The sequence below is a fragment of the Cnephaeus nilssonii genome, assembly GCF_951640355.1.
Source record: "Cnephaeus nilssonii genome assembly, chromosome: 1".
NCBI lineage: Eukaryota > Metazoa > Chordata > Mammalia > Chiroptera > Vespertilionidae > Cnephaeus > Cnephaeus nilssonii.
Genome location: NC_137072.1, coordinates 16,460,812 through 16,479,294, shown reverse-complemented (window position 1 = coordinate 16,479,294; position 18,483 = coordinate 16,460,812). Strand labels below are relative to the sequence as shown.

Below are 18,483 nucleotides of genomic sequence, written 5' to 3'. Positions count from 1 at the left end.
GAACCCCCACCCTGATCCAGGACACCCTTCAGGGCAAACCAGCTGGCCCCCATCCATGCACCAGGCCTCTATCCTATCTAATAAAAGAGTAATATGCAAATTGACCATCACTCCAACACACAAGATGGCTGCCTCCATGTGGACACAATATGGCTGTCACAAGATGGCCAGCATGGGAGAGCAGTTGGGAGGGATCAGGCCGGCAGGGGAGGGCAGTTGTGAGCGATCAGGCCAGCAGGGGAGGGCTGTTGGGAGGGACCAGGCATGCAAGGGAGGGCAGTTTGGGGAGATCAAGCCTGCAGGGGAGGGCAGTTAGGGGTGACCAGGCCGACAGAGGAGGGAAGTCGGGGGCGACCAGGCCTGCAGGGAAGGGCAGTTGGGAGGGGGGGCCCAGGCCTGCAGCGGAAAGCAGTTGGGGGGGGGGGGGGACCAGGCCTGCAGCGGAAAGCAGTTTGGGGGGGGGGGGGGGACCAGGCCTGCAGGGGAGGGCAGTTAGGCAACAATCAGGCTGGCAGGCAGAAGTGTTTAGGGGCAATCAGGAAGGCAGGCAGGCGAGCAGTTGGGAGCCAGCAGTCCTGGATTGTAAGAAGGATGTCCGACTGCCCGTTTAGGCCCGATCCTATCCGGGCCTAAACGGGCAGTCGGACGTCCCTCGAAGGGTCCCAGATTGGAGAGGGTGCAGGCTGGGCTGAGGGACACACACCCCTGTGCACGAATTTTGTGTACTGGGCCTCTAGTATATATATATATATATATATATATATATATATATCCTATCTAATAATAGACAAATATGCAAATTGACTGTACCTTCGTTAAGCCCAAGCCACACCCACCAACCAATCAGGATGAATATGCAAATTACCCCAACAAATATGGCGGCTAATTTGCATATCAAGACAGCGTAGAAAGAAGCCAAGAGCTGCAGAAGGGAGCAAAGCTGCAGAGAAGCAAGCAAGCAAGCCGGGGGGAGGAGAAGGGAGGAGCAGAGGCGGGGCCGGGGGAGAAGGAAGTTGAGCAGGCGGGGCCGGGGGAGAAGGGAGGAGCGGAGGCGGGGCCGGGGGAGAAGGGAGGAGCAGAGGCGGGGCCAGGGGAGAAGGGAGGAGTGGAGGCGGGGCCAGGGGAGAAGGGAGGAGTGGAGGCGGGGCCAGGGGAGAAGGGAGGAGTGGAGGCGGGGCCGGGGGAGAAGGGAGGAGCGGAGGCGGGGCGAAGGGAGGAGTGGAGGCGGGGCCAGGGGAGAAGGGAGGAGTGGAGGCGGGGCCGGGGGAGAAGGGAAGAGCGGAGGCGGGGCCGGGGGAGAAGGGAAAAGCAGGCGGGCTGGCAGAGAAGGCTGGACGGGGGAGAAGGGAGGAGCAGAGGCGGGGCCGGGGGAGAAGGAAGGAGAGCGGGCGGGCTGGCGGAGAAGGCGGGCCGGGGGACAAGGGAGGAGTGGAGGCAGGGCTGGGGGAGAAGGAAGGAGAGCGGGCGGGCTAGCGGAGAAGTTAGAAAAGCAGGGGGGCTGGCGGAGAACGCGGGGCGGGGGACAAGGGAGGAGAGCAGGCAGGGTGGGGTAGAGTGCAGCAGGAAACCCTATTGCAGGATTTTTCCTGCAACGGGAATGCTAGTATAAATATATAAATATAAATATAAATATAAATATAAATATAAATATAAAGGATAGAAACTTCACCAGCACTTCTATGCAGGGGGAGAAAAATTGAAAGTTGAAACTCACAGGAATAAATATAAAAATTTCTACCTAAAATACCTAATATTCTTTGGCGCCGGAGTCACTGAATTCACATTTAAATTAATCTATATTTCATTTTTATTACATTAATGGATCTCTCCAGGACTGAATTCTATTAAAGTAAAATGTTTTTGAGTAAATTTAGGCAGCCTGATATGACATATCTCACACACATCTACACTATAATAATAAAAGGGTAATATGCTAATTAGACTGGTTGTCATTCTGGACATCCTTCTTGACGAAGCCAAGACCAGAGGGAAGCCAGCCCCAGTCCCGGGTGCCTGCGGGTGGCCGGAAGGAAGCAGGCCAGGTCCTGGGTACCTGCCGGTGGCCGGAGAAGGTAAGCAGCCTGGGTCCCGGGTGCTGGAAGGAAGCCAGTGCCAGCAGCCGGGAGAAGGAAGGCCTACTCTTACACGAATTTTCGTGCATCCGGCCTCTAGTATATAATGAAATCCTTATACGAGTCTCTAGTATATAATGAAATATTTATACAGGCATAAAATCCTTAATAGAAATAAATTATAAGCAATAAAATAAAGTCTTATTTAGTGTGCTGTTTGCTTTAATAACTAAAATTCATAAAGCAATCAAAATTTCATTCTTACACAAATCATTCTGGCTCCTTTTTTATGCTAATTTATCAAACCCTGAGTTTTGTTTTTCCATCTGGGGTTAAACATACATTCCCTAAGCAAGTAGGAATGTTAAAATAAGGATCCTACATCTTGGTGTTTGTTTATTTGAAATTAGGATTTTTTCATTCTGAATAGTTTCAATAAAGTGTATGTTATGGTAGAATGTCTCTTTATCTGCTTTAACTTGACCTATGTTAAACTGATAAAATACAACCTTAGTCCTGCTTAAGAGTACATCTTTCATTATATAAGTTAGCAAATAGCTTATATCAACACAAATGTCCAACAATTTTAATTAAAATCATTGCTACTTGAAGTACTTTATGCATGAATAATTTAACTCTTTACACTGTTGAAGCATTGCATTTCAGTATGTTCTATGACTTCTGTATCATCACCTGAAATTTACCTAAAAGAGAAAACATGAAAAATCATTTTGATTTTAGGAACAAGGAAAACAAGTCTAAACGTCAAGTTTTCTGCTCTATTTAGAAAGTAGTTTTAATAAAAAAACTTGTTATGACAAACTTTTCACATTTTTTATTAAAGGAAACACACTGAAGCTCAAGTCAATTTTATTCTTGGTTGGTATATCTGGGTGAAAAGATCTTTCCAAATGAGTTTAGTGATAAAAGACCAGATGGCTTTATCTAGTTTAACGTAATAAATATAGTCTAGAAAACTTTAAAAGTGTTTTTCAATGTTATAGGGAAATCTGCTATCTGAAAGAATACAACAAAATACAACAAAATTTCCTTTAAAAGTTAAGAATCACCCTGGCCTGTGTGGCTCAGTTGGTTGAGTGTCCTCTTCCCAGGGAACAAGAGGTTCCCATTTCCATTCCCAGTCAGGGCACTGGGTGGCAGCTTGATCATCAGTAGGGGGCGGGCAGGAGGCAATCGATGTTTCTCTCTCCCTCTCCTCTTTCTCTCTCAAATCAATAAAAACTTTTTTTTTTCCTTAAAAGGTTAAGAATCATTCCTTAAGTGTCTGGAAAATTTGGATTTCTTTAGCACATTTTCTTAAATCAATGTCCATTCTGAATTTAAAAAATCACTGAATCCTACCTAATAAAATAGTAATATGCAAATTGACCACACATTCACTATGCCCACCAGCCAAAGCCACGCCCACCAGCCAATCAGGGCGAGTATGCAAATTACCCAACAAATATGGCAGTTAATTTGCATACGCTGAGGGAGGGAGGAGTGAAGACTGAAGACAACTTAGAAGGAAGAGGGAGGAAAAGTGGAAAGCAAGATGGCTGCCAGAGGGAAAGCCCGGGCAGGGCGGAGCGGGGCGAAGCGGGGCGGGCAGCAGCGGCGCGCGGGTGCAGGCACAGCGGCCGCTTGCAGGATTCTTCCTGCAAATGGGCTACTAGTATGAATATAAGTATGCTACATATTACTACATTAAATGTTAAAATTGGTCAAAGTAAAATAAATGGTTTTAGCATTTTAAATTTCCTCTAAATTAACAAAAACAAAAAAACACCAGACCTAAAAAATAGTAACTAAAAACATTTGTAAAAAATGTGAATTCAACTTACAGGCAGGCATTGAAGACACCTCAGCTGTTACAATACTTTTAATCCCCAAGTTTGATAAGCCACCTCTGATTAAGCCACATGTAAATGCTAAATACTAAAAGGAAAAAAATGTGAAGAACATATTAAGGATTTACTAAGACAAAAAAGTCTATAGATAAGTATGACATTTAAGTCTTACTATTATTAAGTAATTCCTGTTTTTAAAAAAGGGTTGTGGAAAAACTTTCAAATTACTGAAAATTTGGATTGTTAGATTTCCCAGCTCCTTGCAACTAAAGTATGACACATGACAAGTTCTGCCAATTGTGTGCTCCAGTCCAGGACTCTGAACCTAGATTGAGTGATGAACTCAAGCTGGAAACAGGATAGAACTAGTTCTAGAGGCAACAAGGGTGTCTGTGTCTAATGTCAGTTCTGACTGAAGAATTCTAAACAGATCCTCCCAGTGGAATGATTAGGGGCTATCTTTCTGGCTGCTTTAACTTCCCAGGATTCTTAGCTGTTTTCTTAGCCTTCCCATCAGTTCTGTGAGCTGATATTATTCTATTCGATCAGAATTGGTTTCTGCTTTACACAACCAAAAATTGTGGTTTGTTCACAACAAAAAACTTATCCAGTTCAAAATACCATTAGTGCTGAAATTGAGAAATCCTGTCATATAGAAACAAGGAAAGGGACTGAGCTACAGCAGAGAAAGCCAGGAAAAAAATGGGAACTAAAAAATTAATAATCTAAGGAATTTTTTTATTATCTACATTTCTGTATTGTATAATATTCAACAATACTATGTATATATAAATAATGTAGACTATTATTTTACAATATACATAAATGGGTACTGATAAGCATTTAGAACTACAGTCATGAAATTTTGAACTGGAAGAAAGCTTAGAGACTGTTTATAATATAGAAATTATTATAACCAGTTTTCTTAACGAGGAACTAAGGTCCATAGGGGTTATGTAAATTACCCAATGTCACAAACTTGTAAATTGTGGAGCTTAGCTTAAATCTAGACTCAGATTTTGGTCCAAAATCTAGATTTTGTTGGTCCCAAGTCCATGTTCTTTTCTCTATACCTATATTGCCTTTGTGTTAGATGATTTAGGTACAGACAATTTTTTACAGATAAATAGCAACTGAGATGGCCACAGATATTTTAATCACTTCAAAGGAACCCTTACATTAAAACTTGTCATCTTTCTTTAATACATATGTCTACTTATTTATTGATTCCTACATGAGATTGAAAAACAAAAACTACACAAAATCTGGAAACAGATATGCTTAACACAAAGCATGTATTCTTAGAAACATTGTTAACTATGTTTAAAACAATATTTTTAACCTACTAAAGGAGACTGTAAATATAAACTCTGAGGTCAATAATTTTGCACAGCTAATAAAGAGTTTTATAAGCTTGAGTACCTTTTCTGACATCTATGCTATATTCAAAAATTTATCATTAACCCACATTTCATTGGCATTTAGTTATAGTGTTTCTTTAATTGGTCATCATAAGCCTACTTAGCTACAATTTAAGTTATTTTAATATGATGAACATCTGACACCTATTTCATAGAAAAGTGTTTAAACAAAAAAGAAATGGTAAAACCTATTTTAAATTCACAAGTCTGTTGTATTTGGCACTGTACTTTTCCCTATGGTTCTACTCTTTTCATATTAAAAAAAAAAACCTCAATTTTTTTTATTCCATTAAATACCTTAGATGCATGTTCTAAGTACTGTTTTCCTGCAGACATCTGAGTAAGCAGACGGAATTTGTTGTCCTGAAGTACATAGATGCCCTGTTCCAAAAACAGAAAATACATCCAAAGTCAATGTAGTCTGCAGTCCTTAAAAATTACCTTTTCTTCAAAACAGTAAGAGCTTTCTAAGTTATTAAAACTCCTTTCTATTGGCCAACTTTTTTTTTTATTTACTGATTGATTGGAGAGAGAGAAACATCAATTTGTTATTCCACTTATTTATGCACTCACTGGTTGATTTTTGTATGTGCCCTGATTGGGGATCAAACCTGCAACCTTGGTGTATAGGGATGACGCTCTAACGAACTGAACTACCCAACCAGGGCCTCAAATTCTCTTTAAGTGAAGGAGTTCTGCAATGTTCAAGCTCAAGAATTGTTCATGCCAAAACCGGTTTGGCTCAGTGGATAGAGCGTCGGCCTGCGGACTGAAAGGTCCCAGGTTCGATTCCAGTCAAGGGCATGTACCTTGGTTGCGGGCACATCCCCGGTGGGGGGTATGCAGGAGGCAGCTGATCGATGTTTCTAACTCTCTATGCCTCTCCCTTCCTCTCTGTAACAAAATCAATAAAATATATATTTTAAAAAAAAGAGTTGTTCAGTATTATATAACTCTATTGAATGCTTTTAGATACTGAAGATACAAAGTTGCATAAGACATAGTCTCTATTCTTAATTTACAGTCTAGTGCAAAAGAATCACCAATACTTATCCAAGTGAAATCAGCAGTTATATATTATTAACCCATAACTATGAAACCAATCATCAGTCACTTCTTCCCATTAGTATTTCAAGTACTTCTAAAGTCAGGCTGATACTGTTATATGAAAAAATAAATTCTGGGAGAAACCAAGATGGCAGCATAGGTAATCACCAGTATTGCTGCCTCTCACAACCACATCAAAACCACAACTAAACGGCAGGACAACTACCACCCAGAACTGCGGGAAAGCTGGGTGAGAGTTAGTTCCACAACTAGAGAGGTGAAGAAAGCTCATTGAGACAGGTAAGAGGTGTGGAAGTGCGGAAAGTGCTGGCACCTGGATGTGCTGCTCTTTAAACCGGGAGGGTGATACAAGCTCTTGCTTGCTCTGAACTCCAGTTCCAGGCAAGACTCTGGGGGACCCAGGCACATACAGGGAAAAACTGGACTGTCTGGCATCGGGACAGGAATGTGAGGGCAGCTTACTCTTAGAGATGCTTGCAGCGATCATTGTTCCTGCACTGGGGCGCGGGACATAGAGAACCATGGACTTATCCAGTTCAGGGCACCCATTGCTGTTTGCTCTGTCCTGGTGATTCCCAGAGACCCTGCCCCACCCAATTTACAACCCCACCCAAGCTGTGCGCATTGGCTTTTGTATATGAATGGCCTGTCCTTTCTCCTAAAACCTGTCAAACTGCAGCTGGGTCAGAGAGCCCCAGAGATTCCAAAAGGAGGCTCAAGGCCTGACAGCAGCAGCCTTGCTTCACAGTTGAGCCTCGTCTGGGCACTTCCAAACCCCATAAAAGAGGAGGAATCTGCAGATGTCTCTGTAGCTCCTGCTGGGCGGCCCCAGACAGTGGCTGACCTTACACCTCCTTGGAGATCCAAGAGCCAGTGTACCCAGTGGTCAGAGTGAGACCATACCAGATTACAACTCTTCACATCCATAAGAGACACACTCAAGGGGCAGACTCAGTGAGCACCAAAGCCCCATTGAAGCAAGTCCTGCCCCATAAGGGTGTCTCCTACGCAACAGATCTTCTAGTGTAGACATAGCTGGTCATCACAGCTGGTTATCATTCTTGGGATCCTCTAGTCTGCTATTGGATCTCTGTATATTATTCTTAATTTCAGTCAGTGTATGCTTAATTTCTGATCGGTCCTTTTTCATATCCTTGAGGGTCTCACTGAATTTCTTGGAGGTTTCTAGAAGATTCTTGAGTAACCTTATAATGGTGGTTTTGAACTCTATATCTAGTAGTTTGCTTTCCTCCATTTCTTTCATTGGTGACTTGTTTCTTTGTCTATGCATTTTGGTTGCTTCCCTGTGTTTGTTTCTATGTACTGGGTAGCTGCTAAGTCTTCCTGAGTTGATAGAGTGGCCTTGTGTGGTTGGTGTCCTATAGGGCCCAGTGGCTCAGCCTCCCCAGTTACCTGAGGTGGACACTCTTGGTGCACCCCTTTGTGGGCTGTGTGCACAGTCTTGTTGTAGTTAGGCCTTGATTGCTGTTGGTATCACTGGGAGGAATTGAGCTCCAGGCTAAATGGCTGTGAGGATCAGCTGTGTCTACGATGGGAGAACTTCTGTGCTGGAGACACCCTTATGCAACAAGACTTGCAAAAGCCTCTGAGCTCAGCTAGGATGGGGCGAAGTCTCAGGGCAGAGCAAACATCAATGGCTTCATGGGGTGGGTTCTCAGGGCGGAGCAGACAACAATGGCTTCCCGTCAGCCCTGCCCTAAGAGGCCCCTGGGTCTCAGTGTCCCGTGGTAATCACTGCAACCACCTTTGAGAGCAATCCGCCCTCGAGTTTCGCCCGCTGCCAGACAGTCCAGTTTCTCCCCGTATGATTCTGGGTCCCCAGAGTCTCGCCCGGAACTGGAGTTCAGAGCAGTCGGGAGCTTGTGTCTCCCTCCCAATTGGAGAAAGCCAGCCGTGTACTCAGTTGCCAGCCCTCTCCGCGCGCTCGCGCTTCGGTACCTCTGCCTTCCACAGCTCCTTGTGAATCTCAGTGTGCTTGTCTCTTTCCTTCTAGTTGTAGAATTTCCACTCAGCCAGCATTCCTGTGGTTCTGGATGATGTCCGTTTTGTCTTTTAGTTGTAGTTTTGAAATTGTTGTGCAAGGCAGCAGTTTAGGTGTTTACCAATGCCGCCATCTTGGTTTCTCTAGTCTATTGATTTTTATATTAAAATATTTTAATAGAAATCATGACAGCAACTAAACAATACAAGACTAATTTAAGAGCTAATTATGCTCTATAAATTGGACTTCAAAAATTACTCTAAAGACATAAATGTGATATATTTGTGGTTCTGCTTCTTATTACCTAAGTAATAATAACTAAGAAACCAAATCCTAAAACTTTATCATTCTGACATTGCTACTTTTTAAAACTTAAAATAACTTATTTAATTGGGGAAAGAAACAGCTATCATAACTGATCCTTGTCCCTTTGTCTTTATTCACTATATCCTATTAGAGAATATAACTTATTAATAACATATAAGAGAAACATTCCAAAGTTGAATAAAAATTATTTTAAGTTTTAAGTAAGTAAATCACTAAAATAGGTCATTTATATTAAGTTAAAGGACTTAAAAAATAGGCTTTAATTTATCAAAATACCTGATGATTTGTCCTGAGATTGTCGATTTGTTTCTTGAATACTGTAGTCCAGAAATCTTTACAAATGAACTTCATAATATCTAACTCATCCTTGAACCTCGCGGTATCTTTTGTAAACCTAAAAAGATCAACTAGAAGTAATACAGTATTTTTCCTCCAAAGAAAGTAGGAGGGGCAAATTGTTAACTAATTTCCAAATGCCAGAACAGCACTGAATATTAACAGTCATAAAGTGATAAGCATCAAGCAAAGTAGATCCCATCTCAATAGATTCACATTCTTTAATACAATTATGGGGCTAAAATTGGTCTAACAGTAGAGTCTAACAGTAAGTTGCAGTTTTAGGTACAATTCATCCTAGCACATCAAAAAAAGCTGAGGATGATCACAGTATTGTTACATAAAACAAAGTTCAACTATTCAGAGAGAGAGAAAGGAATACTAAAAATTGTTCTATAAATTAGAAGATGACTGAATACATAAACATAGACTCTAAAGCATTTCCACCTCTATGCATTTAAACAAAATATATTTAGGTTAAAAAAAACCTATGGAGCCCTAGCTGGTTTGGCTCAGTGGATTGAACTTCGGCCTGTGGACTGAAAGATCCCAGGTTCAATTCTGGTCAAGGACACATGCCTGGTTTGCAGGCTCAATCCCCAGTAGGGGAGATGCAAGAGGCAGCTGATCAAAGATTCTCTCTCATCATTGATGTTTCTATCACTCACTTCCTCTCCCTTCTCTAAAATCAATAAAAATAATATATATTTTTTTAAAAAAACACACCTATGGAACAAAATTTTAGATAGCTACTTCAGTACATCAAAGTTTTCAAGGAAAAAAGGTTCAAATATATAAAATATATATTTTCTTCAATATTAAGACATAAAAGTTGAATAACTGAGTTAAAATAACATAAGACCTAAAAGAAATTTCAATTTGTGAATTAAAGAACAGAGAAGAATTAAAATTAAAGTATCTCAAGTTTTATGCAATCTTTTGAAATGGATCATCTTTGTTCATAACCTACCTGGAAGAAAATTTTCAAATCCAGACTGCTCACCTTTCTATCAATCCTTGTCCCACTCGAAACCCCATGTTTTCCAGCTTAGTAATACAGCGTCCATTTTCCTATTTGAAAAAATAAGACCTTAGAATACTTTTAGAATGTCAGAATGTTGTTATTCAAAATTGTTTTAAAATGTTGGCTAGAAAAGATTAATGTAAACATTTATACTTTCTTCATTGAAACATTACAAGAAAAAGTGAATTTTCTTAGTATTAATCATTTGCATAAGGCAACAAGATAAATAGGGAACTGTTGCTTATTATTCCTTTTGAGAAATGTTGAAGCCTCTTCATAATTACTCTCCCCCTACTTGTTTTCCCCCATTCAACAATTCTTCTTCTCTCCTCATTAGTTATAAAACTTAGTATCAGGAGCATTTGAGATCTTGCTTCCCAGGAACTGTCCTCAGTTTTGGCTCAAATAAACTCGTACAAAATTCTCTAAAAACAAAAATAGCCCCACCCAGTTTGGCTCAGTGGATAGAGCGTCAGCCTGCAGACTGAGGGGTCCCAGGTTCGATTCTGGTTAAGGGCACATGCCCGGGTTGCTGGCTTGATCCCCAGTGGGGAGCGTGCAGGAGGCAGCCAATCAATGATTCTCTCTCATCATTGATGTTCCTATCTCTCTCTTCCTCTCCCTTCATCTCTGAAATTAATAAAAATATATTTTAAAAAATTAAAAAATAAATAAAACTTGGTATCACCTTTGATTTTTTTCTGTCATTCACTTTGTACAGTCACTAAGTTCTATTGTTACTTGTTTCAAAATGTCTCTTAGAGTTATCCAGGCTTTCTAATTCTCAGTGTGTCTATATTGATGACCCCATCCTATGCCTGGAATAATGCATTTGCTTTGTTCTTCCTTTGACAATTTCATTGTGTTAAGGCTTTAAATACTATAACTAGGCCGAAGACTTCCCAAATCCTCTGAATGACCTACAAATACCTATACAATCCAGACCCATGTACCTCTTGAACCTCAACCTTCTACTCTTCTCCACTCACTCTGTTCCAGCTGCACTGGTCTCCTTGCTGTCCTTAAACATGCCAGCCATGCCCTTATCTCAGGGCTCTTGCATAAGCAACTTTTCTTCCAGATAGTCACAAAACCAACCCCCTGACTTTAAGTCTTTGCTCACATGTCACCATCTCAAATGAGGCCCATTTTAACCATTTCTTTAAAATTGCAACCTCATTCCCTTTCAGCAACTCTCTAGCTTAATGATTTTCAAAATGTGATTTTTCAAGACCAGCAACACCGGCATCACATAGAAATCTGTGAAGATGACGAATTCTGTAATTCCACCCCAATTTACTGAATCAGAAACTGGGTGTAGAATCAGTAATCTGTTTTAAGAAGCCCTCTAAAAGTAATTCTGATGCCCTATCCCACTTCCCTGTTTAAGTTGTCTCCAAAAAACTTATTTCACCATTTCATGTACTATATATACATTTTACTATCTATACATTGCACTATATGTACATTTTTATATTCTGTGCTCCTCCATCCCCATCCTCTACTAAATACAGCTCCAAGTGGGCAGGACTTTTTATATATTCTGAAGCCTGTTTGTCTTCCACTAAGAAGTACACCATAGGCCTCATTATTTGTTGAACTTTCAGTAACAATGTTAGGAGGCTCTAACTACTAAATCTGTATTCCTAGTATATACTTTATTGGACATAGCCATCTAGAGGTCCACAGTCCCCTCAAATAGGCATATCTAGCCTACTCTTCCTCCAGAATTCCCTAACTTCATTAATGGCACTACCATCTCTAGTTACTCCAACCAGAAAACTTCCATTTTCTTCACCTCTTTGCTCCCAACACTGCAATCCAGCCCTGTGGAGCCTATCATCTACATGTTTTCCAAAATACATCTCCCTCCATCCTAATTGCTTAAGTTAGCCCTTTTCATTTCTCTCCTGGTTTTCAGTCAGAACCTTCCAACTGATCTCCTTGTCTCTACTTTTTTCTTCCTTTGATTTATTTTCCATATTTCTGTATAGACTTTCTAAAAAACAAATCATGTTATTTCTCTATTGGATCTCTCAGAAGCCATACCCTTTCTTCAAAATAAATCCAAACTCCTTAGCATGACATTACGTGCCTTTCCTTAAATGATCCATGGCTAGCCCTGGTTGGGTAGTTCAGTTGGTTAGAGTGTTGTCCAGATACACCAAGGTTGTGGGCTTGATCTCTAGTCAGGGCACATACAAATATAATCAATGAATGCAGAAATAAGTGTAACAACAAATCAATGTTTCCCTTTCTCTCTTTCCCTCCTGCCCTCCCCATCCCCCACCCCCACGCCACTGGACTTTCTCCCCCTAAAAAATCAATCTATCAATACAAATTTTAAAAAACTGATCCCTGGCCCTAGCCAATTTGGCTCAGTGAATAGAGCATCAGCCTGTGGACCAAAGGGTCCCGGGTTTGATTCCAGTCAAGGGCACATACCTTGGTTGCAGGCTCCTCCCTGGTCGGGGCTCATGCAGGAGGCAACCAATCTATGTGTTTCTCTCACATTGATGTTTCTCTCTGTCTTTCCCTCTCTCTTCTACTCTTCCTAAAAATCAATGGGAAAATATCCTTGGGTGAGGATTAACAAAAACAAAACAAAACAAAACAAAACACACACCCAAACTGATCCCTGGCTAATGATCCAGAATCACTAACAGCCACATATCCACAAACATCCTTCCTTCCACCACTCTGAAATTTCTGCAGCATCTCCAGAGTTCCATGCTTCCGTTTGCCCCTTCTTCTGCCTCCATGCCTTTGTTAAAGTTGTTCCCTAAACTGCACGTGCTTTAAATTCAGCTCAAGTATCACATCCTCCCAGAAACCTTCCCTGATACTCCTATTTTTCTATATCACACAGTACATACCAGGTGTACCAGTTAATAATGGCGGATTTTGAAATCAAAGAAAACATGATAATTTTAAGAGAAACATGGTTTTTATATATTTTAAAGTCTTAAGTTTTGAAATGATCATGTCTTTCTTTTACATTTTTTTATTATGAAAAAGTGTGAAGCACATTCAAAGTAGAGATGCTAACACCCTGATTCCAATATAGATTCTAATCATCAAGATTGCCACAAAACTTTTAAAAATTTACTTTGTTTATATGCACTTTACACCACCACCCCCCAACCATAAACAAATTGCAATAGGAAAAGTTATTTTTTTTAATTTTTTATTTATTTCAGAGAGGAAAGAAAAGCGAGAGAGAGATAGAAACATCAATGATGAGAGAGAATCAATTATCGGCTGCCTCCTGCACTCTCCTTCCTGGGGATCAAGCATGCAACCCGGGCATGTGCCCTTGACCAAAATTGAACCCAGGATCCTTCAGTCCACAGGCCCACGGTGCTCTATCCACTGAGCCAAACCAGCTAGGACGCATGTTTTAAAAATTCTTGTGGTACACCAGTTGAAAATCGCTGGCTTAAATTACCAGTCATGATTACAACAGCTCTGTTTTGTTCTTTTGGGTAACACATCTGAAAAAAGAGGAATTTTTTTTTAAAAGATGGTTTTCCTAGGCAAGAGCTGGAAGAGAGAAAGTAGAGAGAGAAAATGAAGATAACTGGTTGCATGGTGAGGGCTAGGGGTGGGGGGTCAGGGATAGTATGATAAAGAGTAAAAGGGGTGTGCTACTAATTATTCTTTGGGGAAAGGGAAGACTAGCTTTAAATAAACAGCAAACGTCTACTCCTCAGCACTTCACACAAATGGTAAACATTAATAACTACTGGTTGTTGATAATAAAGTCAAAAACTTGTAACTTGGAAAAACTCTCTATTACAGATGGATCTGATAACAATAGAATTTGCTTCTTTTCCACTACTCTTCCTGAAGTCTTAATAATGATATCTCCCTAATGGCATCTGCCACAGATTGAATGTCTGTGTCCCCCCAAAATTCATACATTGATGGTATTAGGAGGCGGGACCCTTGGGAGGTGAGCCCTTAAAAATGAGATTAGTGCCCTTATAAAACAACTCCCAGAGAGCTAGCCAGCCCCCTTCCACCACGTGAGGGCACAGCCAACAGACATCCATTTATGAACCCTGGCAGGCTTTCACCAGATGTGGATTCTGCTGGCACCTTGATCTTGAACTTCCCAGCCTCCAGAACTGTGAGAAATAAATCTGTTGTTTTAAGCCACTCAGTCTATGGCATTTTTTATTTATTTTTTATTTGGGGGGGGGGGCAGCCAGAATGTACTAAGACACTATCCTTCTTGCAGTTCACAATCTGGCAGTTCCTCTTCCTGGATATCCTACAGGCTTATCAAAATTTCAACCTGCCCCAAAATAATTCATTATCTTCATCTCTTTCTTCTGCTTTATTCCTCTCCAACCAACCAGACTGCTCACTCTAAATTTTCAACTCTCACTCCAATACCTAACCAAGTCCTAGAGATTACACCTCCTATTTTTCAAATTTGTTCACTCCTCTTCTCTCTATCCCTGTCTTAATTCAGATTTTTGTCATCTCCTGCCTGGGGACCTGCAATACATCATCTTCTCACTACAAGGATCTTCCCGCTCCAGCCAGCCCCTTCCTAACACACGAATGGGCCATGTCATTCCCCTTCTTAAAAACCTTTTAAATCTTCCACTGAGAAGGTTCAAATTCTTTTAGCTCTCAACACATTTAACTCTCCCTATCCAATCTAGTCACAATGAAATACGTAAGCATATTTAAATACTTCAAACTCATTCCTATCTCTATGCCTTTCCCTTTGCTTAGGATGCTTTTCCTACCCCCACTTTCCACCCCTCTTTATCAATAGCATTATAGAAAGGGCTTCTGACTTGAGTATGACTTTGGAATATCTCATTTATAAAGCCTGTTACAACTCCATGATTCTATACCTAATTACCACCCCAAACCTTAATTATTCGTTGAACCCTATTCCCCAACCACCGTGAGGCAGGGATTTTATCTTATTCACCCAGCACAGTGTCAGGCCCACCATCTGTACTAAAAGTTCTCTGCATGAATCCATGAGTGAGTGAGGACTCCCCCATATTAGAAGGAGCCTCTACAAGGATGGGCCATTGTTTCCTTCATTATCATATCCCCAGCACCTGGAAAACCAGCTCTAGCATAACGGACATTAAGTATTTTTTTAAAATTAATTAATTTGTTTCCTAATTATAGTAACGCCTGCAAACTTTGCTTTGATCTCAACCCTCGTCAGGTTTCTGCCTCGGGGCTGCGCGGGGCGGTAGGTACTGAGGCCGGGATGGGGCGGGCGGGGCTGGGCTCCCCGCTGGGACAGTCCGCGGGGCCTGGAAGTGCGGGAGACGGCAGAGACACCGCGGAGAGAAGGAAAACCTGCGGCCTGCAGGCCACAGGTACGGAAATAGACAAAAGGTGTCAAATGGAAGATGCGGAAACAATCAGACAGAAGACCGAGGCCGCTCCCAGTTCAGGGCTCAGGAGACCCGCAGGTCGCCCCGGCTCGGGGCCGCGGGTCGGAGGAAGGAACGGGGGGAAAACTCACCACCTCCCCCTGCTCCGCGGACTTGTACACGCCCGACACCATCTCGTTATGGAGAAGCAAAAACAACGCCTCGTCCGCCATTTCCTGCTGATTCTGAAGCTCTGGTTTTCGGCTCCGGCTCGCGGGTTCCGGCTCGCGCCTGAGCGCTTTGGGCCGCGCCGCCGCTCCCCGGCCGCAGCCCGCCCCTCGTCGCTAGGAGACGGAGGGATTCACGCGGCCTCCGGCAGGCGGGCCCGGAGAGAGCCCGGCCGGGCTGCCCAGCTTCCCGGCCCCGCGGGACACTCTGACGGCAGCGGGAGCCACACCGAACCCGCGGAGACCGGTCCGGACCCTGGGCTGGGGGCGGAAAAACAACTTCCGGTCCCCTCTCCCCGGCACCCAGTCAGCTCGGCGATCACAGGGTTCCTCCCCTCGGGTGAACTGCTGGTGCCCCTCTGCTATTGCTGGTGCCCCTCTGCTATTGCTGGTGCCCCCTGCTATTGCTGGTGCCCCCTGCTATTGCTGGTGCCCCGCTGCTATTGCTGGTGCCCTCTGCTATTGCTGGTGCCCCTCTGCTATCGCTGGTGCCCTCTGCTATCGCTGGTGCCCCTCTGCTATCGCCGGTGCCCCTCTGCTATCGCCGGTGCCCCTCTGCTATTGCCGGTGCCCTTTGCTATTGCCGGTGCCCCTCTGCTATTGCCGGGTCCCTCTGCTATTGCTGGTGCCCCTCTGCTATTGCCGGTTCCCTCTGCTATTGCTGGTGCCCCTCTGCTATTTCTGGTGCCCCTCTGCTATTGCTGGTGCCCCCCTGCTATTGCTGGTGCCCTCTGCTATTGCTGGTGCCCCGCTGCTATTGCTGGTGCCCCGCTGCTATCGCTGGTGCCCCTCTGCTATCGCTGGTGCCCTCTGCTATCGCCGGTGCCCCTCTGCTATCGCCGGTGCCCCTCTGCTATCGCCGGTGCCCCTCTGCTATTGCCGGTGCCCTTTGCTATTGCCGGTGCCCCTCTGCTATTGCCGGGTCCCTCTGCTATTGCTGGTGCCCCTCTGCTATTGCCGGTTCCCTCTGCTATTGCTGGTGCCCCTCTGCTATTTCTGGTGCCCCTCTGCTATTGCTGGTGCCCCCCTGCTATTGCTGGTGCCCTCTGCTATTGCTGGTGCCCCGCTGCTATTGCTGGTGCCCCGCTGCTATTGCTGGTGCCCCTCTGCTATTGCTGGTGCCCCTCTGCTATTGCTGGTGCCCTCTGCTATTGCTGGTGCCCCGCTGCTATTGCTGGTGCCCTCTGCTATTGCTGGTGCCCTCTGCTATTGCTGGTGCCCCGCTGCTATTGCTGGTGCCCCGCTGCTATTGCTGGGGTGGCGCTGGGGAGGGACGTTGTTAAGATCAAAGAAGCTCCCCCGGCCACCTCTGTGTTAATTTCCTGTGAGTTAGATGAACCGACAAGAATGTCTATAGGCTTCATCAAGCTCCCTCTTCCTGCCCTATGTTTAATATGAAAAGTTGTAAAAACAGTGAATAAATCACAATTTTTCAGGCTATTCATTTTAGATATATTGAGAAATTATCCCAATCCATATAAGTTTAAGCCTAGGTAGAAAGAAGATTTAAAGCCATTTTGGACACCAGGAAGAGGCAAGGGAGTAAGCAAAGAACTAGTTTTTGAAAACACTAAATAGTGTAATTTTGAAGCCATAATCTTAATTTTTCCAGCAATAAAATTTCCCATGTGAAGTCAGGCCTTTATGTCCCAATTGCATTCTTTTTTTTAAAAAATATATTTTTATTGATTTTTTACAGAGAGGGAGGGAGAGGGATAGAGAGTTAGAAACATCAAAGAGAGAAACATCGATCAGCTGCCTCCTGCACACCCCCTACTGGGGATGTGCCGCAACCAAGGTACATGCCCTTGACCAGAATCGAACCTAGGACCCTTCAGTCCACAAGCCAACGCTCTAGCCACTGAGCAAAACCAGTTAGGGCCCAATTGCATTCTTCCTTCATCACCACCACCAAGGAACAGGAGGAATCCAGGCTCACTATTGAGGTTGAATAGTAAGCAATTGACCAACTTATTAAGGTTGATTTCTCAAACTACAATAACATGGGATTCTTAGAATATTTTGGAGAATTGAGGGGAAGCATTTATTATCTACGACGTAAATGTTGAACACAGCATTTCACAGATTCTCTCCCCCATAAAGCAGACTATGTTAAATCAGCCAGGATCCAAGTAATAGATCCTTTGGAAACAGGAATAGATCCCGGTTTTGGTTAACTCTAAAAGCATTTTCTTATGGAAACACTGTTCTATTTGGTGTTAGGATCTACTTCTGCAACATTCTCCTGGTTCATGTACTGCCTGTGACATGGGATTGCAATATGGGTCAGAGACCAAGTATGCTCATAATCAGAAAGAAATAATTATTCATTAATATTCATCCTTCTTACTTAGCTTTACTTTCGCTTTTTTTCAATAGCACTTCTCCGTTTCTAATGTTGGGATGGAAAAATTTTCCTTCTAGACCTTCTAGGTTTGTTGGCTGGTTTAATAATTAAGTTGACTTAAATGGATAAACAGGAGGAAAATAAATGTAATTTCATGAATTTGGAAGCTCCATAAAAATATGAGACCCCAAAGGCAGTTAGGCAATTTAGGTTTATATGCTGTCCTGAGCTAAGAAATGGAATAGGGACCTGGGGCTTCAAATGGGAAGAGGACAACTCACAGGTAGAAGAGCAGATGTTTGGTAATCAGATGTTTGCCAAGCTATGCAGGTAAGCCTTTCAGATACAATGTTATCTCTCAGATTATGTACTATAATATTGTACACTTGAAACATATAATCTTATTAACCAATGACAACAAATAAATTTAATTTTTAAAAAAGAAAGAAAAG

The 18,483-nt window shown here is 42.8% G+C and overlaps 1 protein-coding gene across 3 annotated transcripts; it reads right to left on the bottom strand.

The window, feature by feature from the left end:
* Positions 1-1,235: 1,235 nt before the first annotated feature.
* Positions 1,236-16,094, bottom strand: TRAPPC6B (trafficking protein particle complex subunit 6B). Of its 3 annotated transcripts, none has more exons than XM_079767324.1 (6): positions 15,610-16,086; positions 10,080-10,147; positions 9,017-9,134; positions 5,641-5,724; positions 3,917-4,010; positions 1,236-2,776 (listed from the first exon to the last, which is right to left on the bottom strand). In XM_079767324.1, the coding sequence occupies exons 1-6, from the start codon at positions 15,688-15,690 to the stop codon at positions 2,745-2,747; spliced, it is 477 nt and encodes a 158-aa protein (XP_079623450.1). In that variant the 5' UTR covers positions 15,691-16,086; the 3' UTR covers positions 1,236-2,744. The 3 variants fall into 3 exon arrangements, with proteins under 3 accessions (XP_079623450.1, XP_079623451.1, XP_079623449.1); XM_079767325.1 differs by lacking the exon at positions 15,610-16,086 and adding an exon at positions 12,196-12,360; XM_079767323.1 differs by lacking the exon at positions 1,236-2,776 and having other exon boundaries at positions 2,787-4,010; positions 15,610-16,094.
* Positions 16,095-18,483: the final 2,389 nt, after the last annotated feature.

Bases quoted from the DNA above. Each gene is read 5' to 3' on its own strand.
- TRAPPC6B (XM_079767323.1), bottom strand. From the start codon at position 15,690: ATGGCGGACGAGGCGTTGTTTTTGCTTCTCCATAACGAGATGGTGTCG. The intron at 9,135-10,079 runs GTGAGCAGTCTG...TGATCTTTTTAG, and splicing joins GGACAAGGATTGATAGAAAG to GTTTACAAAAGATACCGCGA. The intron at 5,725-9,016 runs GTATTTTGATAA...TTTTTGGAACAG, and splicing joins ATCTCAGGACAAATCATCAG to GGCATCTATGTACTTCAGGA.